General features: G+C 38.0%; 1 protein-coding gene across 1 annotated transcript in view; it reads left to right on the top strand.

The window, feature by feature from the left end:
- Positions 1-23,271, top strand: part of MACROD2 (mono-ADP ribosylhydrolase 2) — a 2,055,604-nt gene that overhangs the window by 1,428,606 nt on the left and 603,727 nt on the right. Inside the window, exon 7 of the mRNA XM_021700726.1 lies at positions 7,136-7,166. Within this exon, the coding sequence (XP_021556401.1) occupies positions 7,136-7,166 (31 nt within the window). The remainder of the gene's footprint in view (positions 1-7,135; positions 7,167-23,271) is intronic.

The following is a 23,271-nucleotide window of genomic DNA, read 5'->3' as shown; positions in this document are numbered from 1 at the left end:
GTGTAAGGCATTCAGGATGCTATGGAATTGCCTGACTCTCTGCAGTCTTTATCCTGAGCTGTAGAAAAGGATAAGGGACCATTTTGTACCATTGTAGAATTAAATAGCTGAATAAACCATCTAATCCAACTCTGTTCCTTTTATAGATGGGACAACTGAGGCACTGAGGGGATATACTGTTGGCTCTCAGATTTATAGCTAATGAGTGACTCTGATCTCTTGCCTTCCAATTCAAATTTCTATTTACTGCATCAGTATTTCCCTAATTTTAAGCATTCACATTCTACCTTCTAATATGATGATTATCTAATATTTTAATTGACTCTTTAAGTACTTTAATTTGCATAGGAAACTATATCATCACCCAAAGTGGAAAACCAGTACTCCTTCTTGTAAGTCATTAAAATAACTTAGAGTTTTAGCATATTTATGTCATTGCTATTGCCACAGTAATGCTGTGTAACAAACAACCCCAAAACTTAGTGACATGATAAGAAGCATGTTTTCCTTGCTCATACACCTGTGGGTTCACTGGGACACAGCTGCCTTAGGCTGGTTTCAGACTCTACTTGTCTCTCAGCCTCAGGCTACATGAAGCATGTCCTTCTCATGGTTCTCCTCTATAAAGTCAGGAGTGTAAAAGTTCAAGTCTAAATGTCATGTCTACTATTTTCCCATTGACCAAACAAAGTCCTATGCTCAAGTCCATCATCAGGAATACAAAGAAAATACATCCTCCCTTAATGGAGGAACTGCAAAAGCACATGGTAAAGCATGTAGATAGAAGGAGGGATGAAGACTTGGAGAAGTAATGGGAATATGGGGTATATCAAAATAATACGTAGATATTACACTGAAATGAGTAACGGCATCTGTCTGCCACCTCAAAATATCTTGCATACTCCTAGAGTTAGGCATATCACAGTCTGAGAAACACTCAAGTATTCTGCATTCTGGATAAGGGGACTATGGCACAGCTCACTATCCCGATAACCAAACACCTAAAGACAAAGAATGGTACCCTGATGTTCATTATTTCTAAGATGTTCATTTTCTCATATCCTGTGTTCTTTGAAAGTGGGGTGCCTCTTATACCCTGTTTCACAGTCAAGCACAGTCATGGTGAGTTTTCGCTGCCTGTATATGTGGATACTTGGTTATCATTCCTGGTGGACTGACTGGACAGCTGCAACCTCTTGACTTTCAGCCAACCAACCAATTAGGGGCCATATGAGGGGGAGTTCTGTGTTTGACTATTGTCTGAAAACCTTTTTTGGCAACAAAGAAGAAGCCAGCTTTAAAACTTTTAGAGAAGGTGTTAGAAGCTTGGAAGAGAAGTCCAGAGTGGAGCACTCATGAAGGACTGGATCAACAACACCTTTCTTGAAAGCACAAAGATGAAACTGTGGAAAACTCTTACCTGTGACTCTGTAGTGAAAAATGATTCTGAAGTACTGCACTCTGCATGTGGACAAGTTTTATGAAACCTTAACCAATTTATCTCTTTTTAATCTATTCCCTAGAGCAAGATGTGATTTAAGAAATTATCTAAATCCCAAATAGCAATTTCAATTAAGTATGCAATAAAAATCCTAAATGATAAGAAAACATGTGTTATATTTCAACTCATAGAGCTTCCTCTTTCTTAGTGGTACACAAAGTACAACAAAATAATGATGTTTCTTGCAATCGATAGCTTCCTCAGTGAAATGGGATATATATTAAAAACAGTTAAATGAAGGTGTATCAGGTAGCATGCTTTTGCTTGCAAATAATGGAAAATCTAACTAAAACTGAATAAACAAGGAGGAAAGTGTTGGCTCAGCAATTGAAAGATTCTCAAGACTGGGAGCACTTTACAGCTAATTTACACCAACAGCTCACTGATGTCAGAACTTTCCATCTCTCTCTCCTTGTGGCAAAGGGGGATGTGTGCTGCTTACTTAGGTCAATCAACACCTTCTCGTGTAGCTGAGGATGGAGTCAGTCCTACCCAGCTGGCAAGGCTGTTGTACAAGTAATGGGTAGATGGCAATGAACGTGGATAAGGAAGAGAGAAAGAAATTCCCACTTTATAGGAAAGCATGAACCAAGAATCAAGGGTCAGGGAAAAGCAAGGGATGGTTATGATGTTGGCTTAGGGCTTATTGCCTTAGTTTTGAGGCACTATTAGAATCAAGATAAAGAAGGTGGTGGGGTATTTCCTTCCTTTTCCTCTAATGGAGAAGTGGAAACAGACATTCAAGAGGATGGGAGGCATAGTCCACAGCCCTAAGGATTTCAGTGTTTTTATAAATGTATTTGAAACCAACATCCTGGGTTAAGGAAGTATTTTCCATTTAGTGGCTCAATCTATAATTTCACAAAAGAAAAATCTTCTCTCACTCTCCAAATCAGATGATTATTTTCCCCCCAAGAGAGCAAGTGCATGTTGACTTGGAAAAATAAGCCTAAAAGTCAAGTGCAATGAAGCAAGTTTCTGATGGCTATATGCTGGGGCCTGATTAGCACAGAGACTTTTTGCTCCTGGGGCTTCTGGAAGGAGAATATGGAGCCTTACAAATTAGGCTGATGATGTCATTCCCCAAGTTCCATAGGTGACTGCTGAGTTATGTGCACTTGAAACAAACCAGGCTAATAGGCCTGGGTTTTGGTACAATCTGCCATTCTTCCACGGGAGAGGATTTTTGTGGGAGGTGGTTATGTTAAAAACAACTTTGAGGGGCGCCTGGGTGGCTCAGTCGTTAAGCGTCTGCCTTCGGCTCAGGTCATGATCCCAGGGTCCTGGGATCGAGCCCCGCATCGGGCTCCCTGCTCCGCGGGAAAACCTGCTTCTCCCTCTCCCACTCCCCGTGCTTGTGTTCCCTCTCTCGCTGTATCTCTCTCTGTCAAATAAATAAAATCTTTAAAAAAAAAAAAAAAAAAAAAAAACAACTTTGAAATAAAGAAATCCCATGCTACTCACTTCTGGTGACACTATCAAAAATTTATTATGGCAAAGAACACAGACTATATGCTGTAAAATCCCTTAGTTGAGCTCACTTGCTCACTCTTTCTTTCTCAACCCTCTCTCACTCTTTTTCTCTTTCTCCCCCCTTCCTCATTCCCTACCTCCTTCTGTCCCTCTCCCTATCTCTCAATAAAAAGTGATTAATGGAGGAGATTTAGTTTGGACGAATTACATGCAAAGTTGTTTTACATAAAGTGAACTTTTCCCATGATATTGTATTTCCATCTCTGCTTTATCATTGCTTTTTTGTTTGAATTAATGCAATAATATTACTGAAGCCATCCTCCATTACACAACCATTTGCCTTCACATTCAAGGCAATGATACATTTTCAGATGAAGCTATTTGTCGTTGTTAAAACAGACAAGGCAGTTGGCACATTCAGACTCAATTACTAAGTTGCATAATTGATTCCAAGATATTGCTGGGAGATGAGGCAAATGCAAGTTGCCATTAACTGTTCAGTATGTTCTCTTCTGTGAGATCTAATGGGAAAAGACTCCAATAACTGGCCCTAAGAGGGAAGCAGAAGGTAGTTAGATCAGTTCCCCAGGAGGCAGACTCTGAGACAGAGATTAGGGTGCACGATGCTTATTTAGGTGGGCCCTTGGGATCCACACTTGGGGAAGGAAGGGGAGGGAAGCAGGAGTGGGCAGAGGGAAAGAGGAGCTCTGGAGCTTGTAGGGCCCTTCAGTTTGCACTGCATTAAGTTAAGATGAGCCAAGCCTTTCCACTCTGTATTAATTAGTCTTTGGATGTGGACTGTCCTGGGAAGAGGCACGACCCTGAGTGGAGTAGCCCTTTGCATCTGAGGCAATCCTTGAAAAGGTTGATAGCTGGAGACTGGCTGCTGACAGCACTGCTGAGGTCTAGATCCCAGATTCTAGGGCGGTTGTCCTCCTCCAGGGATGATTTGGCCCCTTAGGGGGACATTTGACAATGTTGAGGCTTTTTTTTTTTTGTCACAACTGAGGGGGAGACCACTGGATAGAGTCCAATGATGCTGCCAACCACTTCACAATGTACCACCCAGCCCCCAGCAACAAAGAATTATCTGGTCCAAAATATCAATAGTGTGAAGACTAGTGGAGGGCAACAATTCCCCTTGAAGTGGAGCTTGATCAAGATATTACTACCTATCAGATACAGTGTCCTGTGCTCCTTATTCCTCCTAAGCCTCCCACAGACACTTTAGTTTCCATTTACTAAGGAGGAAACTGATGCCCAGGGAAGTTAAGTGTCCAACAAGGTGAACTGGAAAGATGTCCAGGTGGGGTTTAAAGTGGGCTTGCTTGTCAAAAACATCGTGGTATCTCTCAGCCTCCGCTTGATGGCTCGATGCAGTGGGTCTCAAATCTCTCTCTCTCTGTCGCCAACACAAGATGGGCGAGGTTTACATGCTCAGTTCACCCTCATGGAAGTCCTGAGTCATGAACTGTACACTCACTTCCCTCTACTTCATTTAAAAGGCACAGCGGAACGTGAGTGAGCATGGCCAAAATGATAGGGATGACCCTGAATCCTCTCTAATTTGTATTTTTAAGTTGGCCATTGCTGACCTCTGAGCCCTTTCTATTAGTAACAAATTGCTTATGACAAGCTTGCAGCTGGTTTTCACACAGAGAAAGGCCTATCAGTGGTCTTGGTGAATGCCTCTAGAAAGACTAGAGTATTTCCAGGAGAATTTGCTTCACGCTATCTCCTCATGGTTCTGTGTCCTTGGCTGTATTGAATCATTCACGAACATTCTTCACCATCTCATTGGCATCTCCAGAACCCAAGGAATCAAAAAACAAAACAAAACAAAACAAAAAAACAACTCATCAATTCATTTAAAAAGTAGTTCCTATTCCATTTCAGAAACTGTCCTATTTATTAGTATTTACTAATAAAGGAACAGAAAAAGAAATCTATCACTTTGCAGACATATAGGTGAGCTTAACAGAGTCCATTATTACTCTTTCTACAACAAAATCACATAAATTGTGACTTTTTAAATAGGACATCCATGTAAAGGGAATAAACAGGCAGTCTATAAAAATGTTAAAGAGGGCGTCTGGGTGGCTCAGTTGTTAAGCGTCTGCCTTCGGCTCAGGTCATGATCCCAGGGTCCTGGAATCGAGCCCCACATTGGGCTCCCTGCTCAGCAGGAAGCCTGCTTCTCCCTCTCCCACTCCCCCTGCTTGTGTTCCTGCTCTCGTTATCTCTCTCTCTGTCAAATAAATAAATAAAATCTTTAAAAAAATATGTTAAGGAAAATAAAATGTAGTACACGTTTAACCCAAAGATATAAAGAAAAAAAGACAGACATTCCATCATTATTGAACTCAGTAATAGTGTTTGGTGTTACAGTCACCCCAGCTGCAGAGTTTGGGTTCTATAGCACAGTCACATTTTTTAAAAATTCCGTCATCGATTTCTACGGCACCTTTCTATATGGTGCATGTTACCATCTTCATTTTTGGCTGAAAAATAAAAAGATGGGAAAGATGAAAGCAACTTGATTAAATTTACACAGAGGTACATTGGCAGAGGACATTGCTATGCTCAGATCACGTTCCCCTGTTAGAGAGCCTAATATAGAGCTAGCTCTCTGTTCACATTTGTTCCTCAACTCTTTCAGTCAGATTCTTTACACATTGCTGGGTAAAATATGGGGTCTTAGGTGGTTTGGGCTGCTCTAACAAACTGCCCTGGACTGAGTGGCTTCAGCAACCAACATTCCTTTCTCACAGTTCTGGAGGCTGGGACGTCTGAGATCACAGTACCCGCAGATTTGGTATTTGGTGAAGGCCCCTATCCTGGTTTGCAGATAGCTGTCTTATCATTGTACCTTTAGGAGGGGAAAAGGACAGAGTGCTAGCTCTCTTCCTCTTCTTCTAAAACTGGAACCCTATCATGGGGTCTCCACCCTCCCCCTAAACAACTCCTGAAGACCCCACCTCCAGATGCCATCACATTAGGGCTTCAACATGTTTGGGAAGACACAACATTCAGTCCATTACATATGGTTTAAGCAGTAGTGCCTCTGTAAATATTTAAAAACTGACTAAAAAAAAATGAGTGTATATATATATATATTTTTTAATTTTACTGATAAAAAGAATGTATAGCACACAACTTACAAATAAGAATAGAATATACAATACCCTTTATTATAAATTCTATGCAGCTGATTGATTCTTACAAAACACTTTTGCAAACGTTATAAAAATTTTCTATCTATAGGCAACTTATGCTTTCAATTGACTCACAAGTATAGTCCAACATGAATATTGATTGATATTTTCAGGTTTTAAGCCACTAACATGACATCACTTAATGTCCAGCTGGGATAGGATGCTCGGTAACAACACTGTTACATAGTATTTATATTATACATACATTTATAATTAATATATATGTTATATAACATACATATTATATAAATGTATATAACATTTATATTATGTATGATATACTTACTTATATTATGTAAATGTATAATAGACGTAAGTCATCTCAAGAGCAGAAGCAATAGTAAAATGTGGGCAAAATAATTAGGAGGTGATGAGATGATTTCTAAATATTTGTTTTAGATGTAACATCTCATTGCAGGCTTATATGATTTAATTTCTTTCTTTTTTTTTTTTTTTTTTTTAAAGATTTTATTTATTTATTTGAGAGAGAGAGAATGAGAGACAGAGAGCACGAGAGGGAAGAGGGTCAGAGGGAGAAGCAGACCCCCGACTGAGCAGGGAGCCCGATGTGGGACTCGATCCCGGAACTCCAGGATCACGACCTGAGCTGAAGGCAGTCGCTTAACCAACTGAGCCACCCAGGCGCCCTATATGATTTAATTTCTTAATTATGACTATGTTTAACAGTTGGTTCACAAGGTTCCTGGAAATTTGACAGCTGGCTCTCATGAACTGGTATGATTGCTGCTGATAAGAAGTTTTCAGTTAATCAAATATGCCCATTTTCCACAGTGTCCCCTACTCCAACTGAGTGGGGTTTCAGAAGTCTGAGCATGTAACTAGAGGGCATCCCATTATCAAGCAAATAAATGTTGAAATAGAAGATGTCTGGTTGGGCAGAGTTGTTCTTTTAAAATTTATTGTTATTTTTGTGGTTTATTCACAGGCATTTCCCTGCATCTCAACCGGCATTTATGGTAAGTCATCTAGCTTTAGATAATATTTGTATTTCTTTATTTTGTTGTTAAAGGCAAGGTTCACAGGAAAAATAAAAGGTTCTCTGATGGATACAGTTGTTAAAGAGACTCAAAAGGCAGGTCAAATCCCATGGAGGGATCTCAAGAGGCTATTCAGATATTCTTTGGTGTTCTTGAATTTTGTGGTATTGGATACCACATGTAATGATTTGATTCACTGAGGCTTAATGTCTTTTGTTAAACAAAACATTTTGCTTTGGTAGGATTTGACCTGTAATAGGGTTTTCTCTAATAAAGTCAGGTTGTTCTCTTAGATGAATCATAATGCATATAAAGCCTAGCGGTATCACTATTTTGTTGTGAATTACAAAATAATGGAAACATTAAAATGTACGCACATGCATGTATCAGTATATTTAATTTTAAAAATATCCAAAGAAGTGACTGTTAATAAAATCAAATAATTTTGTTAGTGTTGACAGATTGTTTTAGATAATGACTGCTTCACTTATAGATGGAAGCAAAATATTTTTATAATCACTTGTTTTCACTAACCTAAAGCTCTCAAAATATTATTCCACCTACGATGACGTTTCCTGATGCGTTTTTTCTTCAGGCCATTAATAAATGTGTTTTACAATATTAAGGTAACATGGGGTTTAGTTGTCATTTTAGGGTTTGCTGATCAGGCAAAATAGATTAGACCTTTCTGAACTCAAACTTCTCATATAGAGGCACTTAACCAAAAAATAAAATATGTACAAATGTAAAGAAATAGTTTAAGTTCACTACTATTGGGAAGGGAAACCTAGATTGATGTCAAAGGTACAAGATTTATTTCTTCTTAATATGGTGTTTCTTTTGAAGGTCTTGGAGAGAATAAAGTGGAAAATATAGGCCTGAATCAAGTTAAATGGGGAAGGATTTGGCCACATCATTTAAGAATTTGAGGCATGCCTTTTTCCTCTCCATATTCCACTATAGCTACTGTTTATGGAAACACAATGGACACTGGGCTGGAGAGGGCTAAACTAGACCATCTGCATAATCTCCATTATGGTCATCCTTTCTGCCCAGTTAAAAATCTTAAATATCTGCTTAAAGGAAACATGAAATGCAAAGTTTTGCCTAGGCAAGAGCCCACATCTTCATTTCATCTTGTCTGGAGTCAAATCGGACTCCACTGCAGAAATGGTTCCTCTCTCGAGAATGTTCTCTTACGACAGTCTTGATTTTCCTTGACAACAAACACCCGCCTACCTAAAACAATACTATACATATCATTATTTTCTATGTTTATTACCTTGTCAGATTGTTGATGTCTGTTTTTTTCTGAGAATCTATGACAATGTGCAAAGAATTTCAGGTGAGTTTAACATGTTACACTGAAAAAGGGGAAAGGGGGAGGAAAAGAAGAGAAGTAAAAGACAGTGAGGAGGGACAGGAAAATGGGAGGGTCAAGAGAGAATAGTAAGAACTAAATCAAACCTAAAGTGGCTCATGGCTAATTTTAATCCCAAAAGGACAGAGTTTTCTTCTCAGAGAGAATAATATGGCCCAAAATATACATACTCACTTGTTTAGTACTCCATTATGTTGGGTAGGAAGGAAATATTGAAGACTCTTGGGGAGGGCATTGACAGCAAGTCACAGCCACTGGCTTGGAGGACTGCCACCAGGCAGAGTTCATCAGTTTTCACAATGCCAGGTCCAAGCAGATCGTTTTCAAGTCTTTCCTTCCCTCTCAATTTTTGAGTAAATTTAAAATTGAAGCTGATACCAGCAAAGTCAGGTGCCATTTTGCTTCCGTTAGTCCCACTGGAGCTTGAGGCCTAGATCTATTTTTTAGCTCCATGAGATCCTGTTTTAGCAACTTTTAGATCACTCCAATTCTCTTTAGTTGATGGACCACTTAGCATTTTGCAACTTGGATATTATTTCCTAAGTCCCTTGTGAAGTCATCGCTTTCTGATTAGTCCTTGATTCTCTCCCCATACCCATATATTATAGATCAGTCCTTTTCTCACTCTTGTTCAGAGCCCCCTGCTCTGCCTCCTTCATTATCCAAATCACTTTTACTTTTATCTCTATTTATTGGGATTTGAAAGCATCCTTTATTTAAGGAAATTGGACCACCGCTAAAAAGTTTTAAAAAGGAAGCAAACAAAAATTCCCAACACTTTGTAAGTAGTATGAGAATGGATTTAGAGTGAGAATTCAGAACAGTCTCTTGGTTCTAGCCTCCCCCTTCTTATTCCATATTCTACCTTACTAGATTAATTTTTCTAAAATACCATTTGGTACACATTTCCCATCTGCTCGGGAGCCTTTGATCATATTCCATTACCTGCAGGTTAATATTTACTCCTTTTGGACTGAACAATAGGTGCCTTATGTATCTCCCTAAACCAGTGCTTTCAAAATGTGTGAAGAAGGGGAGGGAATCTCTTCTTGAGGATGTGAATTGGTGTGCCAAGAAATTTATATGTACCTTTGATTTTGCATCTTCATTTTTTAAAAAGATTTTATTTATTTATTTGAAAAAGGGAGAGAGAAAGAGTGAGCATGAGCAAGAGGAGGGGCAGAGGGCAAAGCAGACAGCCCACTGAGCAGGGAGCCCTACATGGGGCTCAATCCCAGGACCCCGAGATCATGACCTGAGCCAAAGGCAGATGCTAAACCAACTGAGCCACCCAGGCGCCCCTTGCATCTTTAAAAGGGTGATTTAGTTTGCAGCATTTCCTAAACTTATCTGACTATTGTTAATTTTCTCAGCCCTCTCAGGACTAGTGTTTTCTCCTAGAATATGGTTTTAGAGATTTCTTGTCAGGCATCCACACTGGACACATCTTCTGTCACCCACAGATGAGCTGATGAATCTCAAAACACGTTAGATGCTTTGCCAGCTCCAACCCTGTGTGCCTTCCTTACAGCACACTGACACATGCTCACATACTCATACACACACTCATACATAGACACACACTCATACCCACATGTGCACCGAAATCACACACACCATCACCGCCACGCCCCGATGTCCAAACAAAAACATACCACACACACTGATATGGTTGAATTATAACCTCTGAGTAGTCTTCCTTGAATATGCCAACTCTTAGTGGTCATTATATATTTTGAAATCTTTCGTCATTATAATCCGAACAATCAACTGCCCGCTCATGTTTGGCCCATAGATTTTTGTTTATATATCCTGTACTCACCACCAGTTTGGAATTCTTTAATGAGCATGGATTTATTCTGTGCACAGCCAGGGCCTAGCATTATATCTATAGGACAAACCGCGAATAGTTGCTGTTTGATAACAATGATGATGATTATAACCCAAAGTGTTGCCTAACTGAAGATCCAAAACACAGATTTGTTGATTGGCAAAATCACAGGTAGAAGAAGCCTTCTTAAGTCAGTATTTTCTTAATGGACAAACATCTCTATTTTAGGAAAAATAAATATGCTTCTAAAAAGCATTCTAAACTAGAAATGGTATTTGTAGGTATGGCAACATCCACTTTGATAAGGTAAAATGAAAACTCCAGAACTTGTTCAGTCAGAGAGACAAGCTGAACACAACACTTAACTTCACTTAAGAAAATGCCCCTTGCAGCACCTGGGTGGCTCAGTGGGTTAAATGTCTGACTCTTGATCTCAGCTCAGGTCTTGAGCTCAGCATCATGAGTTCAAGCCCCACATAGGGCTCCATGCTGGGTGTGGAGACTACTTAAACAAAAATGTTTGTTTATTATGACCCATGGGACAATGGTCAGTAAGAGAGGTACAGATCGGCCCTGAGGCAACTACCCTGACTTCTCCAGACATGCCCTAGTTCCAGCCCACCTCCCTGCCTGCTGTGATCTCAGACAGTTGTTTGCTTTAGATTTACCTTCACTTTTAGATTTATGGCCCACAAAGCCACTGTAACTCTCGTTCCATTAGAACAAAATTTTGACTATGGTAGAGCTATCTTTTGAAGGGGTTTGGTTATTCAGTTGCCAAAAATGATCTCATACCAGGGTAATTTCAACAGTAAGCATTCCCATTTCATGGAAACTTGGACATCATCCCCACATTCACAGTGTGTCTGGGGGATCTCATATACACCAGTACTTCGGAGGCCCTTCAGCCGCAGAGGAAGCCCATTCCCTCCCAGCCTTTCCCCACTCCTCAGCCTTTTAAGGACAGGCCCTGACGGCAGCAAAACTGGCTACCCCTTGCACAGTCTGAAGTGTATCCACCGCACCACACAACTGGATTTAAGGAAGGCACACGATGGAAACTGACTCTGCCCGCTTTTAAGTCCTCCTGGAAGAGGAACCCGACTTTTCCACTCTGACTTTCAGCAACTGATGCAGCTGCTCTAACATAATGTTTTCAGGATGATTCCAGAGGCCACCAGACCGCCTGCTTACACTCAAGATGAAAAACCACATTTGGTCAAATACCAAAGAAAATCCTGTGTTACTTTTGGAAAAATAGATCCAGATGAGGCTTCCAGGGGCTCTAAAACTGCCAGATTCCTGTTAAAGATTTGAATTGGCTGCTCAACCAGTCTCTGAGGGACAGATTTGAACTTCCTTGATGGACATTTCAGATCTCATGTGTGCCTTCTGCCCTTTGAGCCTAACTTGGACACTTTGGTGCTAATAAGTTTAACAAAGGAGGCTAGACATGATACATGGCAATGGAATTTTTACTGAGAAGCGAGCAGCAAAAATAATTTTAGTTCATTTTATGAGAGTTAATATAGTTAACAGAAATGAAGTCCAGGTGGAAAAGTGTATCCCTGGAGTAATTGGGAAAATAGTCTCTCTGGAGGCAAAGAGAAAACTTGAAGCTTGCTTTCCAGGTACGAGGTGGTGTTTTTAGAGGGGAAAGACTTTCAGACATTGAGTTATTGGCTGGAAATGTGCGGAAAAAAATGTAAGTGCAGCGTAACTTAGCTAAAGCAGCTTTCATATTTATTCAGCCTATTTCTGTTATCAGTGTGGAAGGCCCGTTTCTATCAAATCACCTAGCCTCCCTCTGCTTTCCTTGAAATGCTGCCAGGACACAGCTTTTCTAATTGAATCCCTCATTTGCATTCAAGTTTGCTCTTTTGCTTTGAACTGGTAAAAAGGAGACCAGCCCAATGCTTCTTTAACCTTATATTTACTCGGCAAATATTTTTGTCACTACATCTGTCCAAATTCACAGACATGACTTGGAAAGAAACCAGGACATCCTCCAACGGCAATGCTAAGGGCATGCCCTCTGTCAGCTTTAAATGCTGACGGATTTCAGAGGGTGTGACAACCATTGCTGGCAATTCTGGGCTCGCTGGAAGAGTTACCTTATGTAAGACACTTGGGAACCAGAGCAAAATTGACAAAAATGCGTGCCCCTCCCTTTCATCCTCCCCTGACAGCTCTCCCCTCCCTCTTGCTTTCTTCTTTTCCCTTTGATATTCCCATTTGCTTTGAAAACTTCCTTTCAGGTGGTCTAATGATGACTCTTTTCTCCCACATAAATTCCCTTCTCTGACAACCTATGTTTTTTGTCCTGGTCACGTCATCCCCACTGTATGAAGCCTTATTGTTCTTGGCAATCCTTGAGTTAATTGCTGGCCCTCAAAGCAAAGTAACATTAGAATCAGTGTAACTTACTTCCCTTTGGGAAAATGCAGTGCTGGGGCCAAACCCATCTCAACTATATCACATTTGAATATTATTTTATAAACTGATCCTAATGAAGCACTGGAGTAATAGCTTAACGGACAATGAAATTCTAGCTGTTAGTGTTTTTAACCCTCTGAGTGCTTACCTTTTGAGTAGACAGTTTTCGCAAATACACTCACACATGCACACATTTATTCATTCATCCCACAAAATGTGGTGAAACTCCCCTCTTGCCCTCTCAAAGCTACTTGGGTGTTTAATAATAAAAAGACATCCAACTAAGAAACTTAAAGGACCACCTTTGCTCTGGAAAACAGTTTCAAGTGTCCAGCAACAAAATATGCTAGTTCAGCTTACATAAAAATGACACTTGGTATTATACGCAAACAATGAATCATGGAACACTACATCAAAAACTAATGATGTAATGTATGGTGATTAACATAACATAAAAAAAAAAGAATGAATACATAAAAAAAATAAAATGACAGTGAGACCCACAGGTAGACTTAACCCAGGGGACCTGCCAAAAGAGATGAAAATCCTGGAAACTTAGCTTCCTGGTGCTGCGGATGCAGTGAACAACCAGTGTCATTCTCCGGTGTTCTGTTCAAACTAAACGATTTTAGGACTTAATTAAAAGATAAAGCGTTTCAAAAAGTAATAAAGATTGCACCTTGATTACTGTTTCGGAGGTGTGGATGTCTCCCTCCTTGCAATTGTGTCAAGGTAAAAATTTGACTGAGGACTAAAAGGTACAAATGATTTCAAACCCACCCTTACTCAAAGGCTGCCACTTACTATTATGCTACATTTAAAAAAAAAAAAAGCCTTTCTTATAGAAAATGTATTAAAACAGTAAGCCTGCTAAGGAAATAGGAAAGCCACTTTAGTAAATTTCAGAGCCTATGCGCATAGTAGTAACTTTGGGAATATCTTTTAGCCACATTGAAAAATAGGAGCACTATTAAGATGTTGTCCCTAGAAAACTATTTGAAGGCATCTAAAGAATTGACCACACTTTCCGTTCTATCAGTGAAATAATTTCCATGCACTTTGCTCATTCTTCTCATCCAGTCTTGAATGACATTCCCTTTTCTTGCCCCTTTTGCATTCTTGTATCTGAAGGGTAAGTTTAAACAAACATAGATCAGCTCTCTTTCTGAAGGACTTAAAAAAAAATAATTCTGACAGTTCTCAGAGAAGTCAAGTATGCTTAGCTCTTTAGGACAGTGATTTTCATGTCAAATCCTTTTTAGTCAATGATTCTATTTTTAAAATGCATCTTGAAATGCATTTCGAAGGGACTATATTAGTTAGAGTAAAGCTAAGCTGCTGTAACAAAGAGACTCTAAAATAGAGTGGCTTAGTGAATAGAGATGTTTATTTCTCTCTGTGCTAACAGTTCCAAAGTGAACATTCTGCTTGTGGGAAGATTTGTTCCACTCTGTCATTTAAGGAGCCAGAAATCCACCATGGTGTCATATAGTTGCTCTGCCTACCTTAAGCCATTGTTCTCATGTATTTACCTGCCTTGGTTCCAGCAAAAGAAATGTGTATGATGGGCTCACGCCCTATCTTATGGTCCCTAGACACAGAGAAGCACTTGTCACTTCCATCTGTTTTCTATTGGAGAGAAATTGGCCTCATGAATGTCTAGTGTGGAATCCACATATCTGACTAGAGGTCAGTTATGTGGAAAGAAGGGGACATTGAATTATGATGTATTCTAGATATCACTGCTCAAGAGGAAAAGTAAGGCAAATTAAGTCCAACAGGTCACTCAGAGGTAATTTAGTTTGGGGCAGTGTCATTTACCTAGAATCAGTAAATATTTTTGAATACTGATGGTCCTAATTTTGTAAGAATATTTGGAGATTTTGATAGCATATACTTTATTAAAATGCCTTTATAATCCTGAACCCAGAGAAATTTGAAAGTATGGAAATCTTCAGGCATCAGGACAGTGACTTATCATTAGTTGTTAGCTAGTATATTTAGATCTTAAGATCTGATCTCAATGGTATTCACATTTTTTGTGCCAAAAAATTTGCAGACATATCAGTGGAAACTAAAATCAATATATTAAGAACAAATAAATAATTGTATCATTTATTACATTTGTAATTTTGGCCCATTTCCATAAAAATCCTTGGAGGAATCAATTATAATTTGTTTCTGTAACACCTTATTCCCCTAAGGCTATAACCATTAGAAACATACCTGAGATCCTGAGCAGATATAGATCAGCATCCTGCATACCAAGGAACCCTAGGGAAATGTGACTGTAGGAAAGAGTCTGATCATAATAGAGTAAAATATTACCAGGAGAGAGATGGGGAGAGAGAGAGAATGATAATATGAATGTGAATGTAAAGCTCCTGAATAGTCAAAAGAAGTCTCCTTAAAATCTTTAGTACTGAAGAAAATAGTTTTTTTATACCTTGTCTCTCATTTCAGCATGGTCAATAGGGAGAATTCGCCATAAGTGACTTAAAATTGAACTGAAATTAACAAAACCAACATGAAATTACCTCATGCCTACAATTTGGTCACCTAAATTTATTTCTAAATATTCTAAATGAATCTAAGTTCACCTAAATCTTTCCAGATCTTTCTAAGCATCTATCTGTATTTTTCGGTAAAATGTATTTTCCCTTTACTTAAGACTTCTTTCCTTTGGGATTTAGCTTGTGAAATTGGACTCTAAGCTCTGCCCACCACCTAAGGCAAAGTCAGATATAGGTTTTGGTAAGTTTTTAATTAACAACTATGAAATAAATAGGTCCTCAACAAAATATAGGCAAATCAAACTTAAAAAGTATAAAAATAATTATGTACCATGATCAAGTGGGATTTATCCTAGATATGCAAGCTGGTTAAACATTCCAAAATCAATTAATGTAACCCGTCATATCACTAAACTAAGGAAGAAAAATCATATGATTATCAATAGATGTAGAAAAAGAATTTTACAAAACCTAACACCAATTCATGATAAAAACTCAGTAAACCAGAGGTAAACTTCCTCTACTTAAGTAGTAAAGACTATCTATAAAAACCTACAGCTAACAGCATACTTAACTGTGAGAAACACAACTTTCCTACTAGATCAGGTACAAGACAAGGATGTCCCATCTCACTAATTTTTTCAACATCACACTGAAAGTCCTTGCTAATGAAGTAAGGCAAGAAGAAGAAATAGAAGGTATACAGATTAGGAAGGAAGACAAGACTGTCTTTATTTGGAGATGACATGATCATTTTGTAGAAAATCTGAAAGAATTGACCAAAAAACCCTCAAAAAACAAAAACCCAACTCCTGGAACTAATAAGCAATTATAGCAAGGTTATAGGATAAAAGTTAATATGAAAAGGTCAATTTATATAAATAAATAACTGGAGAGATACTTCATGTTCATAGATAGGAAGACTCAATATTGTCAAGATGTCAGTTCTTCCCAATTTGATCTATAGATTCAGTGTAATCTGGATCAAAATACCAGCAAGTTGTTTTTATGGATATTGGCAAACTGATTCTAGAGTTTACATGGAGAGGCAAAAGACCTAAAATAGCTAACACAGTATTGAAGGAGAAGAACAAGATTGGAGGACTGACACTACCCAATTTCAAAACATACTATAAAGCTACTATAGTTGAGACAGTGTATTTTGGTGACATAATACATGAATAGATCAGTAGAACAGAATAGAGAGCCCAGAAATGGACCCACATATGGGTAGTCAACTGATCTTTGACTAAGACGTTACAATACAATGGAGCAAAGGTAGTCTCTTCAACAAATCATGCTGGAACATCTGGACATTCACATGTGAAAAATGAATCTAGACAGAGACCTTATACCTTTCACAAAATAAAATAAAATAAAATAACTCAAAATGGATAATAGACTTAAATGTAAAATGCAAAACTATAAAACTCCTAGAAGACACATTGGCAAAAACCTAGTTGACCTTGGGTATGGTGATGCCTTTTTAGATACTGTACCAGTTTTTCTCAAGCCTCTTCAAAGACTACCTTTGCTTCAAGATTCTGGTGTCCTACTCACCTGAGTGGTGATGTACGATTTTTGGTAACATAGTCTGTATCACTCACTATGTGTGATCAGTCTTGAGTATCACTGCATCGGAGGACTGAGGAATAATGGAGAATGAGGATGGGTATCAAAGTGGCTATGGTCATGAGTTTCAGGGTGCCATATATCTAGGTTCAAATTCTGAGTCTGTCTCTTATTAGTTGTGTGTCCTCAGGCAAATTAATCTCCAGAACTTAGTAACCTCAATTGTCACAGAGGGATGATAATGCCTCTAACATGGGGTTGCTGTAAGATTAAATGAGATAATGCATTAAAGTGCTTGTTGTGATGTCAGACACATAAAGATGAACATTTAACAATCATCATTACTATTATTGTTAATAGTAATTTTATTTTTGCCACTATCATTATTATTACTCTCCCAATGGACTCTGAGTTCATTGAGGGCAGAGGCTTTTGAATATTTTTTCACTCCTATCACCTAGATTTGAGAAGAGTTTTGATGCTGTTGAGCAAGTAGTTTACTATTTGAAGGAGGCTTTACTCAGTCCTTGAATGACACCAATCTGCAGTCCCTTCTCATAAAATCACCTCACTTGCTGCTGGATTACTTCTGCTGCTTCTCTGAAAACTACATGTCTCCTGTCAGCCACCTCTATGTCCTGTGGTTGAGCCCTGTGAGTTAAACCATCTAGAATTGAAGCCTATTTTCAGCATCATGCCATGCTTTCTAAATCACACTTAGCCACAACCACTATAGACTATTGTTTGCAAAATAAAGTCAACTTGTTTCAGCAGTTCCAAGTTTTCTACAGTTTATCTAAGCCCTAAGAATGAAAACATTTTGTTTTCTCTGTATATAAATATAAGTTTTCAGTGAAAAGAGAGACAAAGTAATTGTAGTTAACTGTGGCTTCAAAAGTGAAGTCCCATGTTATAAGACAGCATGCTGTTCTTCTCTAGGAAATCTGGGGGAATAGAAAACAGTTACTCTGCCATTTGGCTTGAAGAGGGGAAAGCCCAGTGCTTGCTTTCCCCCCCCCCCAAAAAAAAACATCAAGAAAGTTGCACATTTTTTTTTAAATTTCTAAGATCATAGGGTCATGGGATTGGAAGCCATTTTGGATATCACACTTGTCTTAGCTCCTTATTTTTCTGGCTGAGACTCAGAGTTTTTGAGTGAGTTGTTTAGCCACACCCAAGTAATTCACAGAAGAACTGAGATCAGATGTCCACCAGTAGGGCAAAGAAGCAAGGATAAGAGTTCGAGAATCAGGAGGATATGAGATTATAGCCCAGGGTGGTCGACTCACTAACCTCTTCTTTGAACCTCAGTTCCAAGCTTCCTCATATGCTAGGTGGGAATAATATTAATATGTACCTTCTGCTTTTAGAAGAAAAGAAAGGAGTTGAACTGGAGTTCATCCAGAACTGAGTCCCAAAGTCCTGACTCCCATATCTCTCTAGGCCCCTATTCCCAACCCTGCCTCTTCTTCTACCCATACTTCTTATAGCTAAATCCTTTTTCTCTGGACCCCACCTTGGGCCACTGGGTTCAGCATCAGTAACTTGTGAAGATTGAGTTTATATAGAAAGTACCTGCACATCTGTCTCTCTTTGCATCATATCAGTACTTCTTTCACTATATCATCAAAGACCCTTTAAAGATAAAGGTTAATATGTCTATGTCCTCCTGGTACCCAAAGACAGCCTCTAGAAGTGGGAAATTTTGTTTTAGTTGAATCTCATATTGTATTTTAAAGTATAAATATATATTGTAATCTATTTCTTGAAATGAAATGCTTTACATTACTTATCTGTTAAATAATTTTACAGTCCTCCTCCAATAAATTTGCTTGTAAAATTAACCCTTAGGAAGGTGCCCATCTTGTGGTTTATGGTGCCTCTGGCAAACTGCCAATGCCCCAGTTTAAAAGCCAGACATTTGACCAGCCTTACAAATGTCAGCCCTTGCATGTAATTACAAGAATCTGTGAAAAGTGATCACCAGCTGCTCAGAGGTTCCAAGCTTCTGCAAATTCTGAATCCCTTAGCAAGCCAGAAAGATCTGCTGGCACTTCTGTAGGGAAAGGTTAGCATCCTAAATTATTGCCTCTCATTTTTTTTTTCAACTTTGCAAATATTTTATCTCCTCATCCATAGTGAAAAAGAAAAAAGAAGTATGCAGAGTTGCTGCTTTCCCATGTTATATATAGAAGGAAATGAGGAGTCATCAGCTTTTTTTATCCTTCATAAAACAATGAAAATATGCCTCCTTGCTGGATAAAACAGGGATATGCATCAGGGGATCTGGGAAATGTAAAAACCTTAACTTGAAATGCCTTTTTTTAGATCTCTGCACATGTTGAAGGCAGTATTGGGACCTAATAGGGGTGTGTGTATGTGTGTGTGGTATCCTAGTTTAGCTTTTCTCCCAATAGACCTCATCCCAAACTACCAGACATGGTAGTTTGTCCAGACATGGGATAAGATGAGAAGTAGAAAATACAGTGAGTGGGAAGAGATGGTGAAGGAGAAGAGCAATAAGAAAAGAAGCTGATGCAAGGGGAGTTGGGGGGGCAAGCTCATGGCAGGGCAGCCATTCCCAGGCAGGAAGAGACTGGTTCAATGACGGGCTGGGATATGCAGACCAGTCTGTGCCTAGGAACATCCTTTGTGTTCCTCCTCTTTCCACTTAGTATTGTTTTCTCCCATCCCTTTCACTACCAACTTCTTCCACTTTACACTTACTGTCTCATTTGAGGCAATGCCCATCTTAGATGGGGCCACAGTGTCAGAGCTGCTAACAGCAACTAGCAACCTAGCTCTCCTCCAGCTCAGAGCTCTCCTCATCCTCCATTGCACTTCCTACCCATCATAATCACCATACATCTTCCTTTCCAGGAGAGAAGTCCAGTGCTCAATTGAGTGTCCATGCTGAATAAATTGTTCTTGACCTTTTCTGTAGCAGTGTATTTTCTTGTCTCCAATGGCAGTGATCCTTAAGAAACTCCAGGAAACTTTGCTTACTTAAAGAATTAGAAAAATAGGGTAGAAAAGTAAAACTGTTTTGCATTCTGCAGTGGGGTGAGATAGGAAAGAACCTAGTGGGGAAGTAACTGATAATAAGAGATGGTGGCTCTGTCCCTGCTGCCATTCAAAGAAATCAAAGGAAGTTAATAGAGATTGGTCTAGAACTATGTAAAGCCCAAGGATTTTTTAACAATACGATAGACCAGATGGACTTATATATACAGAACATGTCATCCAACAGCAGCACAATACACATTTTCTCAAGTGCACATGGAACATTTTCTAGGGTAGATCCTATGAATCAAAATATTCATGAAAATATAAATTATATATCAAGTATGTTTTCACATCACAATGGAATGACCTAGAAATCAATAACAGAAGGAGAACCGGACATTTCACAAATAAATGGAAATTAACACACTCATGAACAACCAATGGATCAAAGATGAAATCAAAAAGGAAATAAAAGAATATCTTGAAACAAATGAAAATGGACACACAACATACCAAAACTTATGAGATCCAGCAAAAGCAAATCTAAAAGGGAAGTTTTTAGCAACAGAACACATATATCAAGGAAAAAGAAAGATCTCAAATAAACAACTTAAACCTCATGGAACTAGAAAAAGAACAAACTAAACCAAAAGTTACCAGAAGAGATTATTTCCTTTCTAAAGGAAATCTAATCTAATAAAGATTGAGCAGAAGTAAATGAAAGAGAGAATAGGAAAACAACAGAAAAGATTAACAAACCAAGAGTTGGTTCTTTGAAAAGATAAGCAAAACTGACAAACTTTTACCTGGGATTAGCCAAGAAAAAAAGGGCTTAAATACATATAATTATAAATGCAAGAGGAGACGTCTGAGTCCACAGAAATAAAAAAGGATCATAAGAGACTACCATGAACAAAGAGATGCCAAAAATTACAACATAGAAAAAATGGATATATTCCTAGAAACATACAACCTACCAAGAATCATGAAGAAATCATAAAGAAATTGAAAATCTGAACAGACCAATAATGAGTAAGGTATTTAATCAGTAATACCTCCCAAGAAAGAAAAGCCCAGGACCACATGGTTTCACTGGTGAATTCTACCAAACATTTAAAGAATTAGCTCCAATCCTTCTTAAAATCTTCCAAAAAATTGAAGAGAGAGTACTTCCAAACTCATATTACAAGACCAGCATTACCCAGATACCAAAGCCAGACAAGAACACTACAAGAAAAGAAAACTGCAGGCCAGCATCCTGAATGTAGATGTAAAAATTCTCAACAGAATACTAGCAAACTGATTTAAAAATTATATTAAAAGGATTATATAACATGATCAAGTGGGATTCATCCCTGGGGTGCAAGTATGGTTTAAAATGTGCAAACCAATAAATGCAATGCATCACAAATGTAGAATGAAATATTTTTTTAAAAACCACTTATGATAAAAACCCTCAACAAAGTGGATATAGAAGTAATGGAATAGTACTTCAACATCATAAAGACCATACATGCAAGCCCACAGCTAATATCTTACTTAACAATGGAAAGCTGAAAGTCTTTTCTCTAAGATCAAGAATAAGACAAGGATGACCACTCTTGCCATTTTTATTCAACATAGTATTGAAAGTTCTAGCTAGAGAAACTAGGCAAAAAATAAAAAAGAAAATAAATAAATAAAAGGCATCCAAATTGGAAAGGAAGAAGTAAAACTGTCACTATTTGCAGATGACATGGTATTATATATAGAAAACCCTAAAGACTCTATTAAAAAATTATTAGAACTAATAAATGAATTTAGTAAAGTTGCAAGATACAAAATCAATATACAGAAATCTGTTGCATTTCTATACACTAATAATGAACTAGCAGAAAGAGAAATACATAAAATAATTCCCTTTACAATTGAATCAAAAAGAATAAAATACCTAGGAATAAACTTAACCAAGGAGGAGAAAACTACCAGACATTAATGATAGATATTGAAGAGACACAGTAAATGGAAAGATACTCTGTGCTCATGAATTAAAAGAACCAATATTTTAAAAATATCCATATTGCTCAAAGAAATCTATAGATTCAGTGCAATCCCTATCAACTTCCAATGGCATTTTTTTTCAATGAAATAAAACAAATAATCCTAAAATTTGTATAGAACTACAAAAAAACCTGAATAGCCAAAGCAACCTTGAGAAAGAAGAACAAAGCTGAAGGCATCACATTCCCTGGTTTCAAGCTATTCTACAAAGTTATAGTAATGAAAAAAGTATGGTATTGGCATAAAAACAGACACATAGATCAATGAAATAGAACAGAGAGCTAGGAAATAAACCCACACATATATGGTCAATTAATTTATGATAAAGGAGGGGCACCTGGGTGGCTCATTGGGGAGTCCGCTTCTCCCTCTCAGTCTGCCTCTCTCCCTCGCTCATGTTCTCTCTCAAAATAAATAAATAAAATCTTTTTAAAAAATTATGACAAAGGAACCAAGAATATACAATGGGGAAAGGACAGCCTCTTTAATAAATGTTGTTGGGAAAATTGGACAGCCACATGCAAAAGAATGAAACTTGACCATTACCTTATACAATACATAAAAATTAATTCAAAATGGATTAAAGACGTGAACATAAGACCTGAAACCATAAAACTCCTAGAAGAAAATAGAGGCAGTAATACTCTTTGACAAAGTCTTGGTAATGGTATTTTGAATCTGACAGCAAAAGCAAAAGCCACAAAAGCAAAAATAAATAAGTGGGACTACATAATACTAAAGAGTTTCTGCACAGCAAAGGAAATCATCAACAAAATGAAAAAGAGAAACAAACTGAATTGGGGAAAATATTTGCAAATTTTACATCTGATAAAGGGCTATATATATATCCAAAAGATACAAAGAATTCATATAACTCAATATCAAACAAATAATCTGATTAAAAATGGGCAGAAGATCTGAATAGACATTTTTCTAAGGAAGGTATATAGGTGGCCAACAGGTACATGAAAATATGTTCAGCATCACTAATTATCAGGGAAATGCAAATCAAACCCACAATGGGACATCATCTCACCTCCTCCCACCTGGGATATCACAATGGAATATAACCTCTAGGTTATTATAAAAAAGACAAGAAATAACATGTGTTGGTGAGGTTGTGTAGAAAAGAGAACCCTTGTACACTATCAGTGAGAATGTAAATTGGTGCACCACTATGGAAAAAAGTATGGAGTTTTCTCAAAAAATTAAAATAGAACTACCTTATGATTCAGCAATTCCATTTCTGGATATATATCTGAAGGAAATGAAATCAGTGTTTCAAAGAGATATATACACTCCCAT

This window comes from Neomonachus schauinslandi, chromosome 10 (genome assembly GCF_002201575.2).
Source record: "Neomonachus schauinslandi chromosome 10, ASM220157v2, whole genome shotgun sequence".
Classification (NCBI taxonomy): Eukaryota; Metazoa; Chordata; class Mammalia; order Carnivora; family Phocidae; genus Neomonachus; species Neomonachus schauinslandi.
This window is presented reverse-complemented; position numbering and strand designations above follow the sequence as displayed.